General features: G+C 41.9%; 1 protein-coding gene across 2 annotated transcripts; it reads right to left on the reverse strand.

The window, feature by feature from the left end:
• Positions 1-722: 722 nt before the first annotated feature.
• On the reverse strand, positions 723-24,162 carry ccdc186 (coiled-coil domain-containing protein 186). 2 transcript variants are annotated; one of them, XM_031843275.1, is made up of 16 exons: positions 24,057-24,162; positions 21,554-22,559; positions 20,975-21,101; positions 19,953-20,081; positions 18,539-18,751; positions 17,968-18,087; positions 16,944-17,048; positions 16,050-16,148; positions 14,684-14,770; positions 14,440-14,582; positions 13,324-13,579; positions 12,784-12,973; positions 11,236-11,316; positions 10,816-11,044; positions 5,548-5,767; positions 723-3,641 (listed from the first exon to the last, which is right to left on the reverse strand). In XM_031843275.1, the coding sequence occupies exons 2-16, from the start codon at positions 22,537-22,539 to the stop codon at positions 3,558-3,560; spliced, it is 3,069 nt and encodes a 1,022-aa protein (XP_031699135.1). In that variant the 5' UTR covers positions 22,540-22,559; positions 24,057-24,162; the 3' UTR covers positions 723-3,557. The 2 variants fall into 2 exon arrangements, with proteins under 2 accessions (XP_031699135.1, XP_031699134.1); XM_031843274.1 differs by having other exon boundaries at positions 11,218-11,316.
• Positions 24,163-24,175: the final 13 nt, after the last annotated feature.

Here is a 24,175-nt window from a genome sequence, read left to right on the forward strand (position 1 = left end):
GATATTTGAACCTGCCGAGTGCGGCTGTGCCTGCCGAGAAATTGGGAAATATCACCCATACGTGACAAGATTGTCGATGGAATCAAATGTCTTATTTTGTTTCCTGCTGAACTATTATTTTATGACAGGTGCCATCAGTTGGTCTGTAGGTGTTTGTCAAAGTCTGCACTTGGGCATGTGTGGGAAAGAGTAAGCTCATGCGTGATGTAACATTATGTGTGCAGATTGACAGGGTGACTCAGGATATTGTTCAACTAAACTGTGACATTGATCCAAAAGAAGATATGGCGACAACAGAGCATTCTCCATCTGAACTAGAGCTGTAACGCAAAGAATGAAAACATTGAAAGAGAGATATTCCCCCCCCCCGTTGATAAACTAGGTCAACTACACAACAATGATGCTTTTATTGACACTAAAATGGCTGTGTAGGAAAACTCACCCGTGACTTGTTTTTCGGCTGTATTTTTTGGGAGTATTTACAGTTGGGTTTTAAATCATCGGAGAGGCTGCCTGGTTTGACTGACAGTGACGTGCGTGACCTCCAGCACCGCTGACGCTGCCGTTTTTGAAATGGGACCTAAAGTCTCATGCTACAAAGAGTCAGAGAGGTTACCTCCGTGTTCAAAATGTCCCAACCTCAATTACACAAACCAGAACAGCGGATGTTGGCGAGATGTCGGTATAAGTTTTATGGCAAAAGAAAAACATGAAACATGAGACACTGTGGCACATTCAAGAGAAAGCCACAACTCATCTCTTTTTATTCCCTGGAAACACCATATATACAAACAATCCAGAATCAGCATTTTTAAAAACATCTCATAATCATTATACAGAATGACATATTTACAAATGTATATTATAATCACAATTTGAATATTCCACTAAACAGGGCGGGGAATCATATCATTGCACAGCAGGAGGAAAAATGACAAACTTCTAATTTAAATCTCACATTTTGACACAAACACACTGAACTCCATTTCATCGTATCCGTATAGTGAAACGTGATTCGTTTATTCGCACAATGCTACAGCATGGCTTCCCTTTTTAAAGGCTGTGGAAATATGTGAAATCTTGGATCCGCATGACTCTTGCAGGAGACACGCTGTGACCAACACAGAAGAAGTGAGTTAGCGTGCCTCTGAGGATTAATGAGGACGTTCTATGCAATGTTTTGCATAGGTTGGATTTTACTTTGAAAATGACTGTAAAGCAACAAAACGATTTTCGCCTATTCAGCAGCAAGCAGCTCATTGTCGCGCTGTTTAAGATGCAAGAAACAGAAACCCTAAATGTCAAGTGATAGAACCGCATCCTTTTGGGAGGTTAAAAGGTTGCTAAATTTCAATATCAAGGAGAATCAAGACGTAATCTCCAGGTGTGCCGTCCGTACGTTTACATGCTGATCCCGCCTCGCGAAGAAATCAGTTCGGATGAAATAAAAGCACAGGAACATCAAACGCCGAGCGAGGCATTACGGACTTCATGACTTCAAACAGGGAAACGTTCATCTCTATTCACATAGTGGGCCGTTTCAACATAGCCTCGGGGTGTATGGGAGGGGGGGGGGGGGGAAATCAACCTGCAATCATTCATGACCCATAAAAGAGATGGAGGCTTATGCTCTGCGACAGCTTCTGAAATCAGATCAAATAAAGACCACGCAAACTTTTGTATTGTTGAATCAAGCTCATTGCCTGCTCCATACCCTTCATACTGTGTGTGCTGAACATCTGTGAATGAGAGACAGACGCTGCAGAGGGGTAGGGGTGTGTGTGTGGGTGTGTGTCTGACCAACTCTGCTCTAAACGCAAATCAAGCGTACCAGTACTCCTCTGGATGAAACAAACTTCATGGTCAGTCTGGTGGAATCCTATAAGCGCCAGCAGCTGAAGCATGTACACAAGGTGTAAACACAACAGCTTGAGAGGTTATAAAAAAGGCAGACATGCACGCAGACTCTCACACACAGGTTGGACACTAAATATTCAAACACCTGCACAGTCGGATGTTGCACATACGCAAGCATAAAAAAATCCATATAAAACAGTATACTGGTGCACAAACACATTCGGAACAAAACAAAAAGACAACAGACATTGTTCAAATAAAATCAATGAAAGGAACAGCATTGCACTTTGTCCCTGGATATATTTCTGTAGGTTCCATTGGCTTTCCTGAGCTACAGCTACAGATCTCCTGTCAGTTTGATTCTTCTACACTTGATTTACTTCAACAGACTAAGTGACACGGGGAAAAAGAAAGAAGAAGTGTGATATTAGAACCCGAACGTCGATGTCTTTTTCCTCTCACCAGATCATATTGTGCACACGGTGCAAAGAAAGTTATTATCTCTGTGTCCACGCTTTGCTACTGATGCTACCAAACCTCTACAAACAGCTGTAGGTGCTCATGTCTGATTAAGAGAAGCCGTTGGTACTAATCATACAGATTAGTGAAGGAAAGGCAACAATATTCTAGGTATTTGTTATTTTAAATTAAAAGTGAATATGCATGATAAAATAAAATAAAAATGGATAACCAGACAAATAAAACTCTAATTTTAAGCAAACAAGAAAAGAAAGAAAAATCACATTCAAAATGGCCAAACTCAAGACCAGCTCTACATTTCAACCGTAACATCATATTATACTTGTCATAGATTTTCTTACACAGCTTAACATGAGGATACGTCCACGCTGATAGCATAGTGCTGTTGGCTGCATTAAACATTGCAAAGAAAGCAGTCCGCTTCCGTCGGTCGAGCGCCGGTGTCACACAGACGGGTGCGTCTGCTGAAGCTTCACCGGCTCGGGTCGTAAGTGCTGTGCAGCGCAAAAGTTGATGAAAAATGCCCACGTGGCACACAAGATCCCCAACAAAGCCAGGGCTGATGTGTTGCTGTTTTTTCACTTTTACTTCGTGGAGCGCTGCATTGTCGGGGTGAAGAAGCAGCTTTTCAAAAATACATTTGGCTTATTGGCAGACGAACATCAGGAAAGAAGCAGAGAGAGCATGCTGGCCGACGATCGTCTTATTTCAGTAAGACTTGCTGTACTTGTGGACAGAGCTGTGAGGGGACAAATGTCTTTTTTTTATAGGATGAATTAATTGGCAAATCAGCATTTGTCACTTTGCTATACATTCATAATTATGGCATCAATTAGTTGACAAGACAGTTTCGACTTTCAAGCTTGAAGCAACTAGCCTGAAGAGTTTTATCTTGGCAAGGCTCCGGGGGAGACGGACGTTAGCCAGAGGAAGAGCTGTTGTGTTGGCGGAGGCGGTACAATGTGGATGGAATAACAACAACAACAGTATCAAGTAAGTTCAGACACCTTCTCCGAATGGACAGAGTTGAAGAGGTCCTCCAAAAAGCAGCCTGAGGTGCTACTGGCAGCTGGCAACATTCTATTTGCTCCTTCGTGTGTTGGGACAATGACCGTGTGTGTATGTCTTACATTTTCCCGTCCCTTCAAAAATGCTTGGTTGGGGGGGTTCCTTAAGTAGTTATTGGTCCTTTACTTCCTACTTCCTCCTTCCTGGTTTTGTCACTTCCTCCTTACTCCATCCTCAGGTTCTCTGTGCTGCTTTATGAGCCTCTCGATCTCGGACCCCAGAGTCTGCAGATTCTCCTGTTAAAGAGAGGGAACACTTCTCAGACTCCGGTACATGAGAGACTGCTGTGCTGTGGCTGTTTATCAAAAATAATAGGAGGGAGAATAAAGTGAAATACGTTCCTGAAGCATTTGTGCCATTTATTTCTATGTAGAAGGCATCGTCGCGAGAACAAAAATGGTGTTTGAAAGTGTGAGTCTACTGTTTTAATATTAAGAGTCAAAACAGAGAAAGATGAAAAGAAAGTGAATATATAAATATAGCTTTTAAATTATCCATCACAGGAAATGTGAAGCCTTAATTCGGCATTGTTTGTTTTATTGTCATTTTATTGTCCCCGTCTTGAGTGCATATAATTACTTGCTGCTTACTGCCAATCATCTTTCATCCACAGGAAGAAGACTCGCTGTCAGAAAATACTCCCACGTTACAATGTATTGTCTTATTTAGGTTTTTTACATCTTTAAGATAAGATCAACACAATATAAAGACAATACGAAGCTGCTCGTTATAAATCAAGCATCTAATGTGCCAACATAAAAGTGCAAAGAGAGCACAGAGACAAACATCAAAGAAGCTGCGACGACAACACATGAAGACGGGATGATGTCACGCTTTGAGAGTTTGGCTCGTTTACGTGGGCGCATTCAAATATTATTTTGTTTTCTATCATCTCTTTCCTGCTTTACCCTGGGCCGGTTTGGAAGCAGTATTCACCCACTCGATTGGGCATTTGTTTTGACACTTGGTGAAAAATAAATGCATTGTAGTACATAAAGCCTGTGTTGCAAACAGACTGTGGAATTGAGCGTATGTTAATAAACTAGGAGGAGAAGAGGGTGCCGCCGTACATTTTCTTGTAGGTACATCTGGACACATCACCTCTTCAGACAGACAGAGAGCTGAGAGGTGGAACGGATTCATTCATTTTACACTAACGCGTCAGAAAATTGGTTCAGCTGAAATCCTATTCAATTACATTATCAAAGACCCTCGGGAGCAGGACAAAGCCCACATACGTGATGGCTGAACGAGGCCGAATACTGTGAATATAGGCTTAAATAAACTATTCAGATCATGGACCAGTGATAAGGAGAAATACGTGTCCGTTACACTGGGGCACATGTTTCCTTTCTTAGCATTAGCATCAATAATGCAGCTTCTGATCTAGACCACGAATCCCAACAACTCATCTCTCTAAAAACTGACACAGTTGAGAGTTCATTGACAATATTAATATTATCTAATATTTTAAATGTGCTATTTCTGTTGTCCATGGTGGGCCCAATTTATATCAGCAAAACAAGTGTATTTTCGTAAACTCGATGGTGTAATGATTTTTTTTAGCTCTTTGTGACCTAATTCACAAAAAAAAAAAAAAATCAATCAAGACTTGGTATTTGAAATTCATTCAAATGAGTTTCACCGACAAGCATTCAAGCAATGGTGTCATATTTTGGGAAAATGTAGCGCAGAAACAACGAAACACAACGCTCGTTTGTGTCAGGATGTGTTGTCGTTAATGTTTAAAGAGCAGTGACGTGTACGCTGAATCCATCGCGCTTTAAGGAACCCAGGAATAGCCACTGCTTCTGCACGGGGCTACGTCGGCTGCGATGCCTGGGCCTCAGAAATAAACGAGCATCAGCGGTTCATACTGTGCAAAAGTGCTACAGAGGAGGCGTCCAGGGATCCCGCGGTCTTCTGGGCTGGTGTGGGTGAGAAGACTTAAAAAGGAAGTGAGCTACATTTTCAGTATCTAAATCTAAATGCTAAGAAACAAAATGAATATCCATATGAATGAATAATTAGATTCTGTTGTACATAGTGTTTCTAATCTACATCAATTACAATTGTGTACACTTGTTACGCATTTATAGCACAATGCTGCTGGAGTATGATGCCTGCTGGGAGAGACCTTACCTTCAGAGTGATGTTCTTCAGCAGTGTGTCCTCCAACACAGCCTGCAGCTTCCTGTTGATCTCCAGTGACAGGTCCAGGGTCAGCCCGCTGTCCGCCGGGTGGGAGGTGTAAAGTGAAGCCATGATGCCTCCCCGCCGGCTCAGATTGGCTTTGTTAATGTCTGACGCCTCCGATGAGAGGGCCCCCGTCTCCTCTCTTAGCACGTAGCTCTGGATAATTCTGTGGGGGGGGGGGGGAGGAGAGGAGTCAAACTGTGTGCTTCAGGAAAAAGGAGGGGGGAAACGACGTGAACGTGCGGCATCGGCTGCACACTGTTGAGCAAGAAAATTGAGAAAGTGGGAGCATGGAGAGCTCCTACAGTGCAATAAAACCGTTTCCCGCAGCGAAAGCAGCAGACGTTCCTAGAATAGTAATTTCAGTGGGACGGCTTGTTGAACTCGTGCACGGGACAAATTCAGTCATAGCTAGAAAGATGATTCTTATGCCATAAGAGGGCCGCATTAGAGGGGGCTGCAAGGATTCAATTAATCAACCGCATTGTCTGCGTGAGCGTCTGAGAAAGATCGATTCTTCATGTTCAGAGAACATTTTCATCTCTGGAACAATATAGTGCTAAAGCTCGTTTGTGTCAGCGAGAGAAGATAATTCATGTTTGTGTCAGAGGGGGAATTCATTAGCTTAGCTCTAAACTTCTTGTTGTCCAATTTTATCAGCGCAGCCAGAGAACAATGACAAGCCGGTGTGTTTCTTATGAAGAGGAAAACAGACCCAGAGAGAGACGCCATTGTGACTTAAATTCATTACTGCGTCCTGCATTATTGTGTTTTTCTTAATATGCGACCAAAGAGAAGGGAAGATAACACAGAGCAATATTCAAGATGATGTAGATGGTTAAGGAAATTAGTGTGTGAATCATTTCTCCTGTGTACGTCTACAGCCAAGAGATTGAGCGTGATGAGGCTAGAATCCAGGTATCAAATATAAATTAAAACACGCACAATGCCGGAACTAAAAAGCTTTTATGATTGCAGCCGCAGTCTTGATTCTCCTCTGTAAGACTTGGGGAGTGTGGGAGGTGAAGAGGACCAGGTAATGCCCGACAGAAAAGGTCAACAACCGCCTGTAACTCTCTTGAGATGGGCCAGTAATCAATATTTCAAAACCGGCTCTCAACCCAGCTGTATATCTGAAAGCACAATATTCAGCCCGACACACTGGCATTGGTTCGTTCAAATGCACGTTTCGTCTGACGGTGACTTTTTGAAAAGATGGGTAACTGCAGGATGAGCAAAGGGACGCTCCTGACCGCTAGTGAGAGTCTGCGATAAGATTTCCACTCTGCCTGACATGTAGAGCTGAATATATTCTTAATAGAAGATTCTCAAGGTGATGACAAGAGAGTAGATTATTAGAGTTGAATACCTAAATGTTGCAAATTCTAAATTACTACAACCATTACTACTACTCCTGACCTAGCTTTCATGAATTAAAACATAAATGCCATAAATGAAAATAAACTGTTTGTGTACTACAACCTTAAGGATATCCCCTTTCTAAGCTGTGAAGGTCTTGATTCTTCATGTATTGATTCTTCTAGACAATTACACTGACTTTAAGTGGTGTCTTTAGATGTTAAACGCAGAGGCTTTAAATGGGATAGTTGTTCATAAGTAAATACAATATAACCCTATAGGCATTTTATTAAAGTGAAAATATTGTGAAAGAGATCTTGGGAAGGTTGAAAGCATGCCAGTGACGTCCGTTTAAGACATTTCAGAATGTGCCACGCATTTATAGTAATGTCCAATACCAAGATAAAACAGCAGCCTGGGACACGAGTCTGCAGCCTCCTTAAAATGTCAACATTTGACATGAAAATATTACATTTATAAATATATAAAATACATTTTAATTGTACTCTGAAGGAGGGAGGATAGAACGAATACTGGTACTCAGTGTCGACTCTTACTTCCACAAGTCCCATCTTTTATTATAAAATTAATTTAATCAAGTAATATATATGCACTGCATAAACCCTAAAACTGTATGTTGCAGTGTATGCATTACACATTAACAACACAAAGACATCTATGGTGCAAACAAACAGAAATGATACAGCAGCTATGGAAGCGCTAAGAAAAAAAGCCAGCATCATAAATCGTACACACACACACTACTAGACTTGCAAGGGTCCATATTTGGACCCCAGTTCCATCACGACAGTGTTTAGTAAAAACAAAAAAAAGTGACAGAAATTAAAGACGTGGCCACACGGTGTGCCGAATGGCATGCACGGGTCGGCCGGGGTGCGAGTAGTGTGTCCTTTTTGTTCCAGCTGAGAGTGTGTAAGCAATGAGGGCGGCAAGTCAAGCATGCGTGAAGGGAAGGCGGCAATTCTGGGTACAGTTCAACTCTTGGATGTGTTGTGTCAGACCACACAACACATCCATGTTTGTATGTTTTATCTTCATCTTACTCAGAACTTCTCAGGCTATAACAAAAAACATACTGAACGGCAATTATTAGTTTCAGGTTTAAGGCTTTTTGTACGACGGTACATGCTCGATAAATGTAGATTCTCATGATCAAGTCTAAATGTTCCCTCTGTATTATTTACAGAAAAAAAAAAATCAAAGGCATCAAGAAACACTAAGCCTGACTGGTAGAGGGATCCTCATTTTGTATATTTAAACACACTCAGCAGGTGTGGATCCATAACAGTCGACAGCAGAGCATATATTGCCCTGATTTGCAGTCACCACCGATTACAACAAAACAGAGCAAAAGGGCGCGCTCTCTAAATAAATATCCATCTGCGCCTCCTGAACAGAAGGCCTCCTCCTGTTCTCATCTGGTCTATAACAACATCATTTTAATTCCAGTCACACGAAGGGCCCGTTTAGACTTAATGCTCATAATAACCAGGTGTGGGTGACAGACATCATTGCCCCCATGAGAGATGATGACGCTGCTGTTTCTGAATGTTTTAGCTCATTTACTACAAATTGCACATACTGTATGAGCCGTGTAGCCAATGACCCGTGTTTGACTTCCTGGCAGCGCATGAAGATGCCACTCGCAAAACAATATTGAATGGTTGCACGATAGGCGAGAAAAAAAAAAAAAAAAAAAAAAAACACGTAAAAATAATCATGTAGCAATAGAGTTAAGAAGTATTTCCCCACCCCCCCACAAGAGCCTCCAGAATAATGTAACGATCATTTAGGTTGAGGCTTATCTTGTGGTCAGGACACCAGTTTTTATTTGTTCAACTTATCAGTTTGGCATGACCGCTAAATACTACAATACCCATGTGCCTCAGTCACCGCTGGTGTGGGGAAGATGTACGGCTGTAAGGAATGTTTTTTCACGTTCAGAGCTTGTATTGAGGTTCACAAATGAAGCTTGAATCTCTGTCATCATATTTTATATTCATAAAATGGGAGAAAAATTGATTTTCTTTTACTGTGGTCAAATAAATGTAATTTATGGTGCTGTTAGAAACCAGTAACCACACTGTTAATTCAGTTGTGTGCGTCCCTTTGTGTGTGTGTGACACACAGTGAAACTGTTGTTTTTGAAAGGCTAAACCAAGAGAGCGCCAATCAAAGCTTCAGCGAAACACTCCATAAACGGTTTCAATTATTCATCCAAAACTGACCCAGAATCCGAACGATAATTGAATTAAGCAGCGGATTGTATTATCAGTTTTCTCAATTGCACAGACTTTAGGTTTGGCCTGCGGCAAGCAAGTTACAGAGTTTTTAGCTGTGCGATTGGAGGTTTCTCACAGAAATGCATCTTTTACTTCTTGAACCGGGGGGGGAGGTTCCCAAAATATCTTCCTCCCACTTTGGAGCTATATATTCTTTGGAATATAGTGAGGACACCACAGTAGTAAATTGTCGCAATCGTTAACAGTCAATGAGCTTAAAGATGCAAAAACACTGCTATGACCATACAGTGTGTATGGAGCGGAAGCTTAAATTAAACCGTAGCCTTTCTTTCACTATTTGTCTTTTGTCAGAGACCTACGTCTACATCTCTTTATTCATCACCTGCTTCAGGCTTACAGTTAAATCAGTTTCCACCTGGCTGTCCTGGAGGGATGGACACAGAAAGGCAAAAAGGACAAATTCACATCCACAGAGTGGGAACACGAACACACACACACACACACACACACACACACACACACTTCACCGAGATTTTGCGGAGCTAAATTTAGCCCAGTAACCGTGGGATTCGTCCTCAATCTTAACTCTTCAATGTAGGTTGAGGCTAATGGATTCAATGTGTGTAGCGGAGAAAGAAACGAGGAGTGGGATGATCCAAGTAGAATCGAAGTCGGGATGATTGGATATCTCCGAGCATTGTAAATATAAAATCAGTCAACAAGAGCCAGATGCAGAACATTAATAAACAGTTTGGAGTGATTTACACCGATCAATTAATGAGATCTCACTCATTTTACTCAGTAGAGAAAAATGTTTCGAGCCCATTTGGTTCTAACTTTGATACTCTCACAATCCACTTCAAGGCTGAACCTGCATAAAGTAGCGATGTGATTACGATAGCCGTCTCGACCTTCACGCCGTCCCTTCAGTTAAGGTTGATGGCCGTGAATATGGATGGGACCTTATTAAGGCTTCACACTGATGCGTTCACCCCCCCTTGACTGTAAGTAGCTCCGAGTGAAGTTTGTCACGAATCCGAAGTGAGGTGCACGAGTTAGAATGTAAGGACGATGATAATAAACTGTGTGTGCACATGCTGTCTGATCAAGGTGAACTGAAGCAGAGGTAACACCAGGGAGTGAGGTATGGTGTGCCTGAATATTCGGATAAACTGAAAAGAATATTAAACTCTGGACTCGTATTGGTCAGTATGTCGATCTGCATTATTAACACCAAATGGTTAGAGGTGTTTAACATGTGTAGCTAAGAAAATATATACTACATTTAGTCTTACTTTTTCCCTTCAACACTTCCACACAGCAGCAAGAAACTGCTCTCTGACTATTGGTCTTAGCGTCTGAAACACGGCATCTATAACTAACTTTATCCATCAGTATTGTTTGAGCACAATACACCACCATCCACTGCACCGGTAAAATCTGAACACCTTGCATTCTCGGGTCAAACTGCTCCCCAAAAAAATGTATTCAGCATTGTAAATAGCAGTAAAAAAAAAAAAAAAAAAAAAAAAATTTAAATGTTCTGGCCATCTCCCGTTCTCTGCTCCGTGTACCAGTCCACGCCACTCACTTGGTCTTTTTGCGGATCTCCTCCACAAGTTGCTTGATGTGATCCTCCATGAACTCGATTTTCTCCTGCTTGCGAGCCAGGGCCTTCTGCAGACGGACAATGCGGTCCACGAGCACGGTCTTGTCCACCTCTGGGAAGCTGTCCACCACCACCACCGAGGGACCGGACTGGCTCTCTGGTGACCGCTCCTCAACGCCGCTGCTCCCACCATGGCGGACATTCAAGGAGCCTGGAGGGAATGGAGGGGAGATCGTGATGAACTCAGAAAAACTGCTCATTGTTGTGACTTTGGTCACGTTTCAACAACCTGTGAGCTTTGAATTCTTATAAGAAAATACTCTTTATATTTTGAACAAACCAAAGTCTTTTATGATATTACTTCTGCACGTGTTAAATACTAACCAAATCCAGGAGCAGTACCTGAGGAACTTGAGCGACTGCCCATACTGCTGGCATCCCGGTCGCAGCCTCCATTGTCAACCTGGTCCAGTCTCTTACGGGCTGGAGAATAAAGAACGAGTAAAGAACTTTCAAATGTCTATTAACTAAATAAAGCATATTCTTAACAAAAAGACTAGTCTCACACTGACATTTAAAACACAAATTGGCTCATTGCTCGTCTAAATCATAACAATAAAGAACAAGTAAGCAAATATTTGTATTTAATAGGCTATAAAGAGGAAATATTTGGGATTTTCACTTAAGAAATAACTTAATTGATTATGAGAACTGTCAGAATTGGAAGAGTTTTTACTAACTAATCCTTTCAACTCTCGCCTTGTCTGAGCAAAGAAACAATACCGTGTCTTCAAAAAACACACCATAGCCAAAACTGTACTGCGTATAACACTAATTATTTGAGGCAGAAGCCCACAAAAAGGCAAGATGAAAGTCAAAGCTAAGCATCACTGCTTGACTGAACTCAAAGAGTTTTCCTCTGCGAAGGTGTCCACCTGAATAAAGGCTGCTTTAGAAGAAGAGTGCACGCTCAGCAAAACCTTCCGTGCATAATCTACAGCTTAAAATGACTGTGCTGCAGTCAGAGACAGTAACGGCACCGCTGATGAATGACCACGAGCTCTCCTAATGTCCTTGTGTCTCGTATTGCAAACAAAAAGGGAAAAAGCTTGTGTTAATAAAATAGCTCTGAAATGTGTGCCCTATAAAAAGGGATCATTCTGATATTTTAAGTGGGTTGTACGAGGTACTTTTCCACAGTCAGTGTATTCCCTACAGCACACACGCCCCCAGTATGGAGAAGCAGACATGGCAGAACCAGCGTGGGAGCTGCAGACGGGGGCAGCAGCTAAACGTATTTTAGCCACCAAAAAAATGCATTTTTTTAGTATTTGTAGGCTATATTCAGATTATGTATCGCTGCTTTACCTTGACGTCAGGTGCCCTATTCCCATTGGGAACTGAAGCCGTTATCTATGCTCTCTTCTTGACAAAAACAGTCATTTTATAGAGCATACACTTAAACTAGTAGTGTTTTTTTTTTTGTTTTGCTCCCATGCTGACCACGTAACACACTAACTATGGCACCTCATATAACCTCATCTATCCCTTTAAGGTCACTGTGTGTGTGTCCCACAGAGAACCAAGCAGGGGAAGCTGGCTCACTCCATTAAGTATAATAATCCTATCATGAGAAGAACATTAGCTTCTATACACAGCACCCATCTGTAGTCTCCCATCTCCCTCGTTTCTAATCACCCTGCACTCCCTCCTCTCGATCTGCATGCGTGACCTGACATTACATCCTGAGGAAAGCACACTCTCTCAGTGGAGACACATCAAAGATAAATATCACAGTGAAGTGAAATTAGATGGTAGTGGACATTTTGGCAAGGCTGGAAATGACACTACGCTTTTGATAACTTGCAATTTGAATACAATCTAATTTAAAGTAATTCTGACTTTACCGCGAAGGAGCTGAGGAAATATACTGTAAGGTGGTTGGCTAACCTTGTGTTAGTTGTTTTGTGAGGTCTTTGATGCTGGCAGCTTGTTTCCGTTTCTGAGTCACCAGCTCATCCCTCAGGTCTTCAACTCTGGTTTTTAGCTGCGCCACTTCTGTCTGCAATGCTGCCCGCTCCTCCTGCAGGCCCTGCACCTCCTGCTGCCTCAGCACCTCCTCCTGTTTCAGCAGCCGTGACTGCGGGATGAATAAGAGACGGGGGGGGGGGGCTAAATGAGCCTAATGATGCAATAGCAGACATGATAAGAGTGGCAAGATATTGTGACAATGGCTGCTTGTTCTAGCAAACCTGTGATTGAAAAGGAATTTATTTATTTTTTTTTAATAAATAAATAAATAAATAAATAAATAAATAAATATATATATATATATATATATATATATATATAAATAAAACTATTTCAAGATTTTCTTCTGAATGTTAAGCCAAAAAAATATCAGTTCAAGGACGCTGCATGTTCTAGGTCAGACAACTCGGCTGCTTTGTGCCACTTCTACATAACTCTGTGTGATCCAGCTTGCCCGACCTTGTCATCTAGCAGCCGGTTGGTCTCCTCCAGCTTGGCTTGGAGCTCTGTGAAGCTACCGTTGAGCTGGTCCAACTGACACTGCAGCGAGTTGCTCTCTGACTGGAGCTGTGCGTTCTTGCTGCTCAGCTTCTCGGTGAAGCCCAGTAACTCGGCCTCACGCTCTCTGCTGCCTTGTACGTCGCGCTGGAGGTCAACCATCTGGCTGGACAGGCCGTCCACTTCCTCACGAAGAGACGCGACCTCCTGTTTATCACTGCGGGACAAAAGAATTATTGGCAAGGTGTTAATAAAGACAGCGGCTAAGAGCTTCCCTTCGTGTGTGTGTGTGTGTGTGTGTGTGTGTGTGTGTGTGTGTGTGTGTGTGTGTGTGTGTGAGAGAATTACATACTGTTAAGGATATGACTATATGTATGACACAGAAAACTATACCTAATAAGATGGGAGTCAATTTATCTTTGTTATTTATCTTTAATGATTTTAATATTGTTTTATCATAAATAAAGACAACTATCCTAAACAAAAAATGTATCAATTACAAAATCAAGAAAAATGAAGGACAGAAATGTTTGAAAAACGAGTTCATAATTAACTGTTCACTGTAATCCATCATTTAACTCAAATAAGAAAGCTTTTGTTGCATTGGCATTCATTCATACAAACGATGGCAAAAATGAGCCATACATAAATTGTCAGGACGAAAGTCACAACTTCACTGGTAGTAAAGTTGCCTATGGACCAGAGAACCTTTTACTTGCCAACAGCTAAAAATGTCCTGCTGCTCAAAGTGACGGCCAGAAGAAGAAAACAGAATCCTTTGCATGAATCTATTTGGGTTGGCACTCTGGCACACACACAAAGCTTCATTTTGATAAAGAGGGAAAAGTTTCCCCACCGAGTCCTCTGCACATGGCCGGCAGAGGGACCCGAGTCCCTTCCTGCCTTGTGTGCTATATCTGTCCCTGGCCCATCTTTAAATCCTTCAATAAGGTACTTGCAAAATAAAAAAAAAAGGGGAGAACTGAATTACAGTGTGCTCTGTATTATCAAAACCAATTACGTTTGAAGTTTAAAGCACAGCTCCTGCATGATGAGTGTGAGAGTGTGTGTTGGTACCGTTCGTGCTGCTCCTGGAGCGCAGTGATCTCTTCCAGCTTTTCTCTCTGCCGCCCGATCTCTGCCTTCTGCCGGTTCATGATCTCCCTGTACTTGTTGAGCTCGTCCTCCCAGCGTGGACGCTCGTCTTCTAGACACTTTAACTACAGAACAACACACCCTTGATTAAGCTTAACGTCTTCTGATATCATGTGGACACACACAGAGAGAGAGAGACATTAAAGCACTTATCTGTATGACAAACCTTGGTTCGTAGAGTAATGAGCTCATCCATGCCCTCTTTGTAACTCCTTTTCAGGTCATCCAGCTCTTTGGCCTTCACTCGGTGCACCTGCCACATGCATTAAGTTCAACATTAGATATGCATCCACTGTTACGGTTCTTACTTCGAGTCTGCTTAAAAAAAGCAATATCTCTTTCTAAACCTCAGAATCCTGATTTTAAAAGCATACCTAGTTCTCTGCCAGTTGTGATTACTAAGATTTAAAACACATTAGCAATTCAGTTCAATGGTTTTAGCCATCAACTTAACCCTCACTCACACATTTATTTCTGGGGGAAAAAAAAGAAAAATCTTACATTAGCATCATTTCATTGCGTTTCCTGGTAATCCATGTGTGGCATTCATTAACATTACTTTGCTTCTGCAGTCATTATACCAGGATAAGCTTTTGAACAAAGCCATTAATGGTACAATTTTTCCAAGAAGCTATTAGTAGCCTGTGGTATCCAAGACAACATGTCAGTAATGGAGATGCTGGTAAGTTTACTGTCTGGTGCCTCCATTCATCCCGTTCTAATGTAAACACCCACCAGTAATAGAAACCCAACCGTAAACAAAGATTTGGACCAATTCATTCATCAGCGGGGCAGCAAAATCTGCTGAGGTCCGACGTTTGTAAAACAATCCACACACAGTGATGGACCCACAACATACTGTACACATCCCCTCAGGGTTAAAGTCCATCAGATTCATCTTTTTATGTCCAAATTAATAGGTTAAAATCAAACATTTCAGCTAAAATGAATCCTCAACTCAAATTCAAGACAAGCTACTGATCCGACATTTGTGACTTCAATTTTAAGGAACGTGTAAACACTTTGGATAAACGAACCAGGATGTGCAAGAAATTAGTGACGTCCTCTGGGTTGTTGTTGAAACCCGCAGCTTCATATTGATTATTTCTAGGCCATGTATTTTTAAAGAGCGATTCCCCTCAGAATGAAGCAGAGAGCAAAACAGGCCATTGTGTTTGGATCGAGTCTGTGCCTGTGTGCATGAGTGTCTGCCTGTAGAGCCTATGTGCCAGTTTGTTACTCATTCCTATTTGGGGCAATTACACCTCTCAAAACAGCTGAAAATTACTAGAAGAGCTTCAAAAGCATCAATAAAAGGATGAACAACGGAACAAAATGTATGTGTCATTTTGAATCAATAGTAAACCTGTATTATTTTCTATTTCTGGTTGATCATAGATGCAAATAGAAAAATGATTCACCAACAATAGAAAGCAGTAAGCACATAATTAAACTACTACTACTACTGCTGCTTAGCTTATTGTGATAAGATGAGTGAGAAAGTGTTTGTATGTGTGCACAGTGGCTGGCACCTCTAATTGTTGTGTTTGTTCCTGCTTGTGTTTCTCCAGCTCTACTTTGGTCGCCCTCAGTTTAGCATCCAGCTCGTTGGACTTGAGTTCCTCCGATTCCTGGAGGAGGGAGGGGTAGAAAGATTCAAAAACAAGACAACGATGATGAGGGTGAAAGAGAGAATGTGCCGGTAAAGAGGGGCTGACGTGAAGAAAGAGACGTGTGTGTGTGTGTGTGTGTGAGAAACATAAGGCATGGGAGAGAGAATCTGATAATGACAATGAGACACCAAAATATTATTTCCATGTTTGCAACAAAGACTTCTGGGGCTTTTTCTGGTCTTATTTAACTTTTATCACATTTCTTTACCACCTTCTCGACATGTCGTTTCATTTTGGTGTCTTGTTCTGTCGTATGCTGTCCCTGTTGTCTGTGTGTGCTCTGCGTATAACACACCACTGGTGAATACAATAGCTCAAACTAGCACACAGAGAACTCTGAAGCAGCTCTCTACCACCATCCCAAGGTATAAATGAAAACTGCCTTTCCCCTGAAGCAGAACCAATCAAGTTTAGTTTCATGTTTATATTCTACTTTTAAAAATGTATGTAAAAAAGCTTTATTCAGTCGATGTATTTGAGAGTACAGTATTCAGTAGTGTTGTTTTTCTTACCTCATGTGTCACTGACCAATCAGATTTGATTAATGTAATTGTTGAATTAGTTCCTTCAGTGAGTGAGCTAACCGACTGCAGTCCAATAAGTGACACTGCCAAAAAAATAATCACGCAATCTCTATCTACATCCAACAAATCCAGACATACCTAGTTTCTCATACGCACAGAGATGTTTCACATTTGCTCAAATTATTGGTCATGAGCAAACTAATACTTCTACGTTAGAAATATCACAGACCTGGTATGTTCGGATCATGTCCTGGCAGTTCTTGCGGATCTGTTCAGTCTCTTCTTTGGCCTGCGCCAACTTGGAAGAGGTGTCTCTCAGTTTGTCTTTCGTTTCCTGCACACAGTTAATAAAACTGTAATTATGACACTTCAAAGCCAAGCCGGTATTGTATAAAGCCATGTAATGATTTGCAAAATGTTCCTGTTGTGACTTCTTTTCCTGGTAAATGCATATGGATTTTGTGCAGACAGAGTGGCACACACACACACACACCCACACCCACACACACCCACCCACACACACACACACACACACGGCTCAGCTCCTGAGGCCTTGAGCAACGGCTGAGCTTTTTGCCTTTTCCTCTGTTCATTGTTGTGCATTTGCTTGGAGGCAGGTAAACATAAAAAGCATTATTTCTTAATAGACATTTTCAAAAATAGCAACAGTGTTAATGATGATTTCCTTGCAGGATCATTACTGTACCATTTTCACCCCATTTAATTTTGCCCTTGAATCTGAAGACACATCTACAGTAATCGTGGTTTTTATGAGGCGGCTGCAGATAGAATGACTGAAGGGGTTGTCATTTGTGTTTCCTGGAAATACTTCTGCATCTTTGACAAACAACAGGCGTGCTTTCTAGACTAAATGAACAAAATCAACCAGAAATTTAAGTTGCATCATTCAAACTGATATGGGCAATGTGTCAACTATATACTGGAGCTGAAACAACTTCATGTAGTCGACCTTATTAGACGTGTAAATGTGTAAACGTAGAGATTTGTATTCAGTTGATTCAAATGTGTCTGCAGCATGTTCAGATTCATCAATAATAGCATCCAAAGCACACGGATATTATGAACAAGTGATTAACAAAAAATGGTGTTTCCTTATGTTTGCCTATAAAACATTGATTGGATTATAGAGCACATTTGCGGTGTGAAATTGTTTCTTGTTGTTCGACCGCCTTTCTGTTTGCAGGATTGCTTGATAAGTAACATGTTTTAACACAACGTATCAGATACATTACCTTGTGTGCATCCGCCTCACTCTTCAGTTTGTTCTGGGCCCATTTCACCTTGATGAGATGCGAGTTGATCTCCTCCTTCAACCTTTCCACCTCTCGAGTCAACCGGCTCACCTCGCCTTCCTGAGAGCACAGAGAAATGAGTGAAGGAACATCATCAGGAGGAGAGGACAGCAAATGGATCTTTGGCTGAGCTGAGATACTTATTAAATAACCAGGCTTCGTGTTTTTCCCCTTGCTAATTCCCCAATATTTATATGATAATAAGGTCCGAGTGGGATATCCAACACTGCTAAGATAGATGACTCAATCCAGTGTAATAGGATGAGCGAGATACAATCTTTGAAGTCATTGAGTGGGACGGCTTTCTATGTTTATCATGTCTCTCATGGCAAATTATACTAAATTCAATGAATTTAGCAAATAAAGCACACTGCAATGAGTTCAAATGGTCAATCGCACCATATAAAAGTTTTACTTTAGTCAGAGGTGAACTTAAGCAGAGCCGTTGTCGAGTCTTTATGTCCTGCTACAAATGGTTTAGCGAGGTTCTTAAGACGGACGCAGTATTTACCTTCGCATCGTACAGCTGCTGCAGACGACCTTTATCCTGAGCCAGCTGGTTTCCTCGGAGGGCCTGGCGGTCGACCTCCTTGGTGGCTTCCCTCAGCCTCTTCTCCAAACCCTCCTTATCTCGCCTCAGGTCCAGGGCCTCCTTCTCCCCCCGCACATATTTCATCACCATGGCATCCTTCTCTTGGCGTGCCTCGTCACACTTCTTGCCCACCTGAAATGATGGTTTATATCATGAATTAGGTTTAAAACAATTTCCCCCACTTCAGTCACTGATCTGCTTGTACTGTTGGATCATGAATGCACCCAGACTTTCTAAATACCATATTGGCTTATAGGGCTGAAACTAACAATTATTTTCATTATAGATATTCCTTTCATTGACCACGGCACACTGTGGAACACACTACTGCTTTTCTCACACCTGTGTGTTCATTCCTCATGCCAATGAGATGCTCATGTGCCATTTCTTTTTTTTGTCAGTTTTATGCTTTTTGCGCAATCTTCATTGCAAGCTCTAACAAGCTGGACTTTCAGGAGAGCAAGAGAAGGAGGGAGAAACTGTATCAGAGTTGCTGTGAGTGTGTTGAGATGGCACCTTTCATGCATCAGGCATCACAATGTGCACCTTAAATAAAAAACTATATTTGAAAAACGAGGACATTATCAGTAGGGTGGCACAGATTTAGTAACAGAACAAATGTTTCAAACCTCAGGGACAACAGTTGATTAGGACTCGGTAACCATCTTAAGGGAAGACTGATATAAGGGAACGGGTAAAAGAGGACAACCGAGTGCAAAATGTACCACTTACTGTTCACTGAACAGTGAAATTAAAAGTTAGGAAGTGTGACAAAACTGTCAAGAGAAAAGTGCCCAACATGGTTTCTGCCAGGTGTGGAATCTATTGGATATAAAACATGCTCTCCTGCACTACAGTGATTAAATCTGCAATAACAAGTTTGGTGTCAAAGACTCAGCTGCTAGCTTAGTACAAACATTGGACTCAATGTGTGGCAGAAATCAATGGACTGTATTTTTGGCTAGTTGTGAGTAACCTTTTTTTGAGCTTTTTCAGCTTTAGCACTAACTGAAATCTGAAGATAAATACAACCTTCCTTTCTGTAAGGTGGTACAGGTTTCTCGAGGACAGTGCTATTGATGCACACGCTTAATCTCGGTACATAGAGATACTACAGATACTGAAGAGGGGTGTGTGCACATGAATACAATTCTTTAGTGCATACAGTATATATAAATACACATGGGCAAAACTGAGATTCAAATTACATTAAAATGTATACTTTAGTTTTCTACCATAGTCCCAAACTGCCCTTGGACTGGGTATATTGTAATAAGGCCAGACATGCAAATAAGGGTTAGACTGGGGCCGCCCATGAAAGACCCAGTTCTACCTGTTCCAGCCTGTAGGACACTTCCTTCTGCATCTGCTGGAGGGCGGCCTTTGCTGCCTGGTCCTGATGAATCAATTTATCCCGCGACTCCTTAAGTTCTTTCAGCAGCTCCTCCACCCTGCCCTCCAACTGCAGAAACAGGGAGTATAAAAGGATAAGCAACTTGTTGGGCAACATTTAAGACTCGGGCCACACCTGTGCTACCCCGCTTCACAGGATGACGCCGGATGAAAAATGTTTCGGAGGCAAAAATAAATGAAGACAGCAGGCACAGGAAGAGGAAGGCAATGAAGCATAGTGTTCCAGGAGACGTATCTGTGGCAAGATGAGCCTAAAATAATGACATATGATGGTTGGAGAGAAAAAGAAAAGGGATTAACGCATACATGAAAACCCCTCCTACACCCTTCTGCTTACACAAACACCATTACCAAGAGAGCACAATTCAATTATTGTTCCTTCTATGGCAACAGCAATGCTAGCCCAGATCCAATGAATGGAGAATACTTGTGTTTTGGTGCGCTAGTAGGTAGATGGTTAGCTTGGCAAATCCGACACACACACACACACACAAAAGAAAAAAAGTCTAAAAATATTGACATGGAGCAGGTCAAGAGCAATGCTCTGATAAGTCATTGATGTTTAATGCTGATGTGGAGCAACGTTTTACGGTCCTCAACACGAAATGTTGTAGAGCAAAAAATTAAACTATTTGCAAAAATGCAGGTGCTATGTTATCACAATTAGCAAAAGTCAATGTCAGAAGACAGGAAGTCAGACAAAACATCGCAGAGGAACACGTCCTTGTTCATGACAAGCATTTTTCAAATAGGCTTCCATTGTTTTCAAAGAGTGATTAAAAATAGCTTGGAGAGACATGCAGGACAAACATAGCTCAGTATTTCAGAATACTCTTGTTTTGGACCGAGGCACAGATACAGAGCACATCGCTTTGTGCTCCAAAACAGTTGGTGCCATATGACCATGAACAATGTGAATAGAACATAGAGAATGAGACAAACCTTTTTAATGGTGGCCATGTGTTGCTTTTCCGTCTCTGCCCTCTTTTTCAGCTCTTCCCTCATGTTGTCCTTCTCTGAACAGATACCCAGGATCAGTTCCTGGTGCCTCTTGTTCTCCTCAAGCAGCCTGTATATACACAAACAAGCAGCACACACAAACGTATTAGCATACTATACCGATCAGGTCAAAGTACTGAAGAATTAAGACTGTTGTTATTAAGGCCAGAAGAAATAGCAGGAGGGGAAAATTCTGCGAATTTTGCCCAAAAGTCCTGTTTCACGACTGCATAAAACACTGCTTGGGCTTTGAAACAATTATTCTTGTGTGGCCGCTTAATCAAGACAGCTTTATAATTAAAAGGTGAAAGAAAAGCAACAGCCAACAGAAAGTTTGTTAACCTCTTGCTGACTCATTACAATGGAAGCTAAGTACTGTACAAATAGCAGTTTAAAATGACGCGATGAAGGTGGCCTAGTACATGATCAGCGAAACTAGGCAGCATATAAACAGAGAATAGAGAGACATAGATGAATCTAATAACTGACAACATAGTGCATCTATTTTAAATAGCAGTTTACCTATGAATGGACTTCTCCTGCTGTGCATACTTGTATTGCACACACTTCTCAAAGACCATAATGCAGTCCTCTTGGTCTGTCGGGAGACCGTTGACGGGTGCGCTCCTTTTCGTCTCCCCTCCGCTTTCCCCCCGAGGCAGCTGACAAGCCAACAGCTCTGACTCCAGCTCATCCAGCAGCGACTCCTGTGACAGCGAGCGCTGGATTTGGGAGATAAGCTTTCGGCTGCAATCGGTGTCATACGGACTCAACAATGGATGTGAGGGGGCTGAGGTGTCGGCATCGGTTTGTGGGCTGGACGCAAGGGAGGAGCCGACGGTGTCGGAACTGGGAGTAGAAGGGCCATTACAGAACCCGGAGGTGGCTGTGGAGTCGGTAGAGGAGTTTTTGGAAGCACTTTGGGAAGAAAAGGATGACGGACTCTCAGCTGAACCACTATCATCGGCAGGCGATGGATCTGTGGAACAACTTCTAATCAAGACCGATGGCTGCTCGTTGCCGTTTGGAGTGGTGGCATGAGAAACCTTCACTTCATCAAAGGTCAATATGGTTACAATTGTTCCTTCAAGAACAGGAGGAGAGCTTTCTACCACATCATCCAAAGTGGTTACGGGGGCTATCAAAGCTCCTCCAGCCTCATCGGAAAGTGAAGGTATCCCGCCATCCATGGCAACTGCACTTCTATCACAGCTGTCATCAGCATCCAGCTCACTCCCATCTTCATGCTCCCGACTGCATGTTTGAGATTCCGACTTTGTCTTTATGTCTGTCGGTACATCTGTCGCAGTATTGAGTAATTCACTGTCAGGCTCTGCTTCGTCTTCTGCCTGACTGCACTTTTCTGCCACATCTGCAGTGTCGTGAAAGATTTGTTCCTCTTCTTTTACGTCAGATGTGCTGTTGTGAGGCCGATTCCCCTCTGACACCGACTCAACCTCTGATTCGTCCATCATGTGTGTATCTGACGCAGGACCAGGCTGTTCCATGGTCCCTCTCTGGTTCAAATCTGGCAGAGACAGAGTAGAGGGAGACTGAGATGGAGCCAAGACAAAAACAATACTGAGATTTTCATACATCATGGGACAACAGTTTTTCTATGAACAGCCTAAAATTGCTGGACATCACCAGTTCAGCAGCCCTGTGCTTTTTGCACAGTGTGCCTTTCTGGTCATTAGATACAATCGTATCCTTGATGTCTTGAGCGTGATGTTTGTTCTCCGTTTTCAAAATGATCACATACCTCAAAGACATAGCCAACAGACACACACTCAGAGGTGTGGTCCTGTCAACACCGGTGACGTAGTTAAACTTGCAGGAGTGTGGTGCAGAATGTCATAAGTATTTAAGATTATTACACAACCTCATTGCATATCATTTAAAAAAGGTATCACCAATTAATTCAGAGGGCATGGTAAAACACACTTGGGTGGATATGACAATTCTGAAAAGGACTGTACAATGTTTTCTAACATGACGAACATATGTTTCTGCTCTCATGTTTAATTTTGAGGATAAGAAATACAACCTTTTTTGGATTAGACACTTTTCTTGTTCACTTTATTTTAGGGATATGAATAGCCACTAAGCCTGTGCTCACTAAAGCTGTGGGAGCAAAGTAGCCCTGTTTCAGTCTGAAACATCCAGTCATGACTTGAACCCATTATTCCCTAGGACGGAAAAGGGCTTTGTCAGCATCTACTGTGCAATTAATCAGAGACTGAGAATAGCTGGCAGCGAGTCATTTTAAATACAGCTCAATGACTTGTTGTCTTTAAAAGATGATATGTTACACCATGTTTCCCCACCCAGCACATACCCACTACACTTATAGTATAGTATATATATATATATATATATATATATATATATATATATATATTACTCATAATAAAACTCAGAAGCCCTGTGCTGACCATTATCCTATTATGATACATGGATCATAAGCACATACAGTAACACAAGCAAGCTTCTCATTTAAGCAGTGAAAGCACAACATATAAAACACCTGACGTCACAATGGCGTTGATGCCCTTGCGACAGGTGCCATGCAAGAACACTGTCAAAAGTAGTTAATGTAACGTCCGCAGCCAGTCATGTTAAAAGACACCCTTTAGGTGCCTGTGCATCGGGTTGGTTAATGTGTAGGTAGCGAGCAGCAGGCTAATGTGCCATTTGTATTTAACGTTACTACCGTTTTATTAACACTTCGGTTCATTGAACGCTAGCCCTGCCAAAGCTCACTTAATCTTGCTCGCTGCTTAGTTAACCACGAAAATGAATTAAGAAAACACGTCAACGTTAACAAACGCAACACAGCAAACTAAAAACGGGTGGTTACAATAGATTTAACACATAACTGCTGACTGACATATAGAGGCACTGCTTACTTTAGCTAGCTAAGCTAACGTTGATAAGAGAGGCGTTAGCTCACACTGCAGCTAGCGTAGCTAACGCTACTATATAGCATTAATGACAAATAATGCATGGTTATATTTACACCCACCGTAAGCGAAAACTCCATGGCGTAGTTCAACGCGGAGAGAACCGGGATAAGAGTTAACTTTGGGATTTCTACCTTACCAGCTGATAGCCCCAACAAGTCAATTTGATATGACACATCAA

The sequence above is a fragment of the Anarrhichthys ocellatus genome, unplaced genomic scaffold (assembly GCF_004355925.1).
Source record: "Anarrhichthys ocellatus isolate YVR2014 unplaced genomic scaffold, GSC_Weel_1.0 scaffold4, whole genome shotgun sequence".
NCBI classification, from domain to species: Eukaryota; Metazoa; Chordata; class Actinopteri; order Perciformes; family Anarhichadidae; genus Anarrhichthys; species Anarrhichthys ocellatus.

Excerpts from the sequence above, each read along its gene's own strand:
- ccdc186 (XM_031843274.1), bottom strand. The coding sequence starts at position 22,539 with ATGGAACAGCCTGGTCCTGCGTCAGATACACACATGATGGACGAATCA. Across the intron at positions 14,771-16,049 it reads AACAAACACAACAATTAGAG|GTGCACCGAGTGAAGGCCAA; the intron begins GTGCCAGCCACT and ends TGCATGTGGCAG. Across the intron at positions 13,580-14,439 it reads CTCCAGGAGCAGCACGAACG|TGATAAACAGGAGGTCGCGT; the intron begins GTACCAACACAC and ends TTTGTCCCGCAG.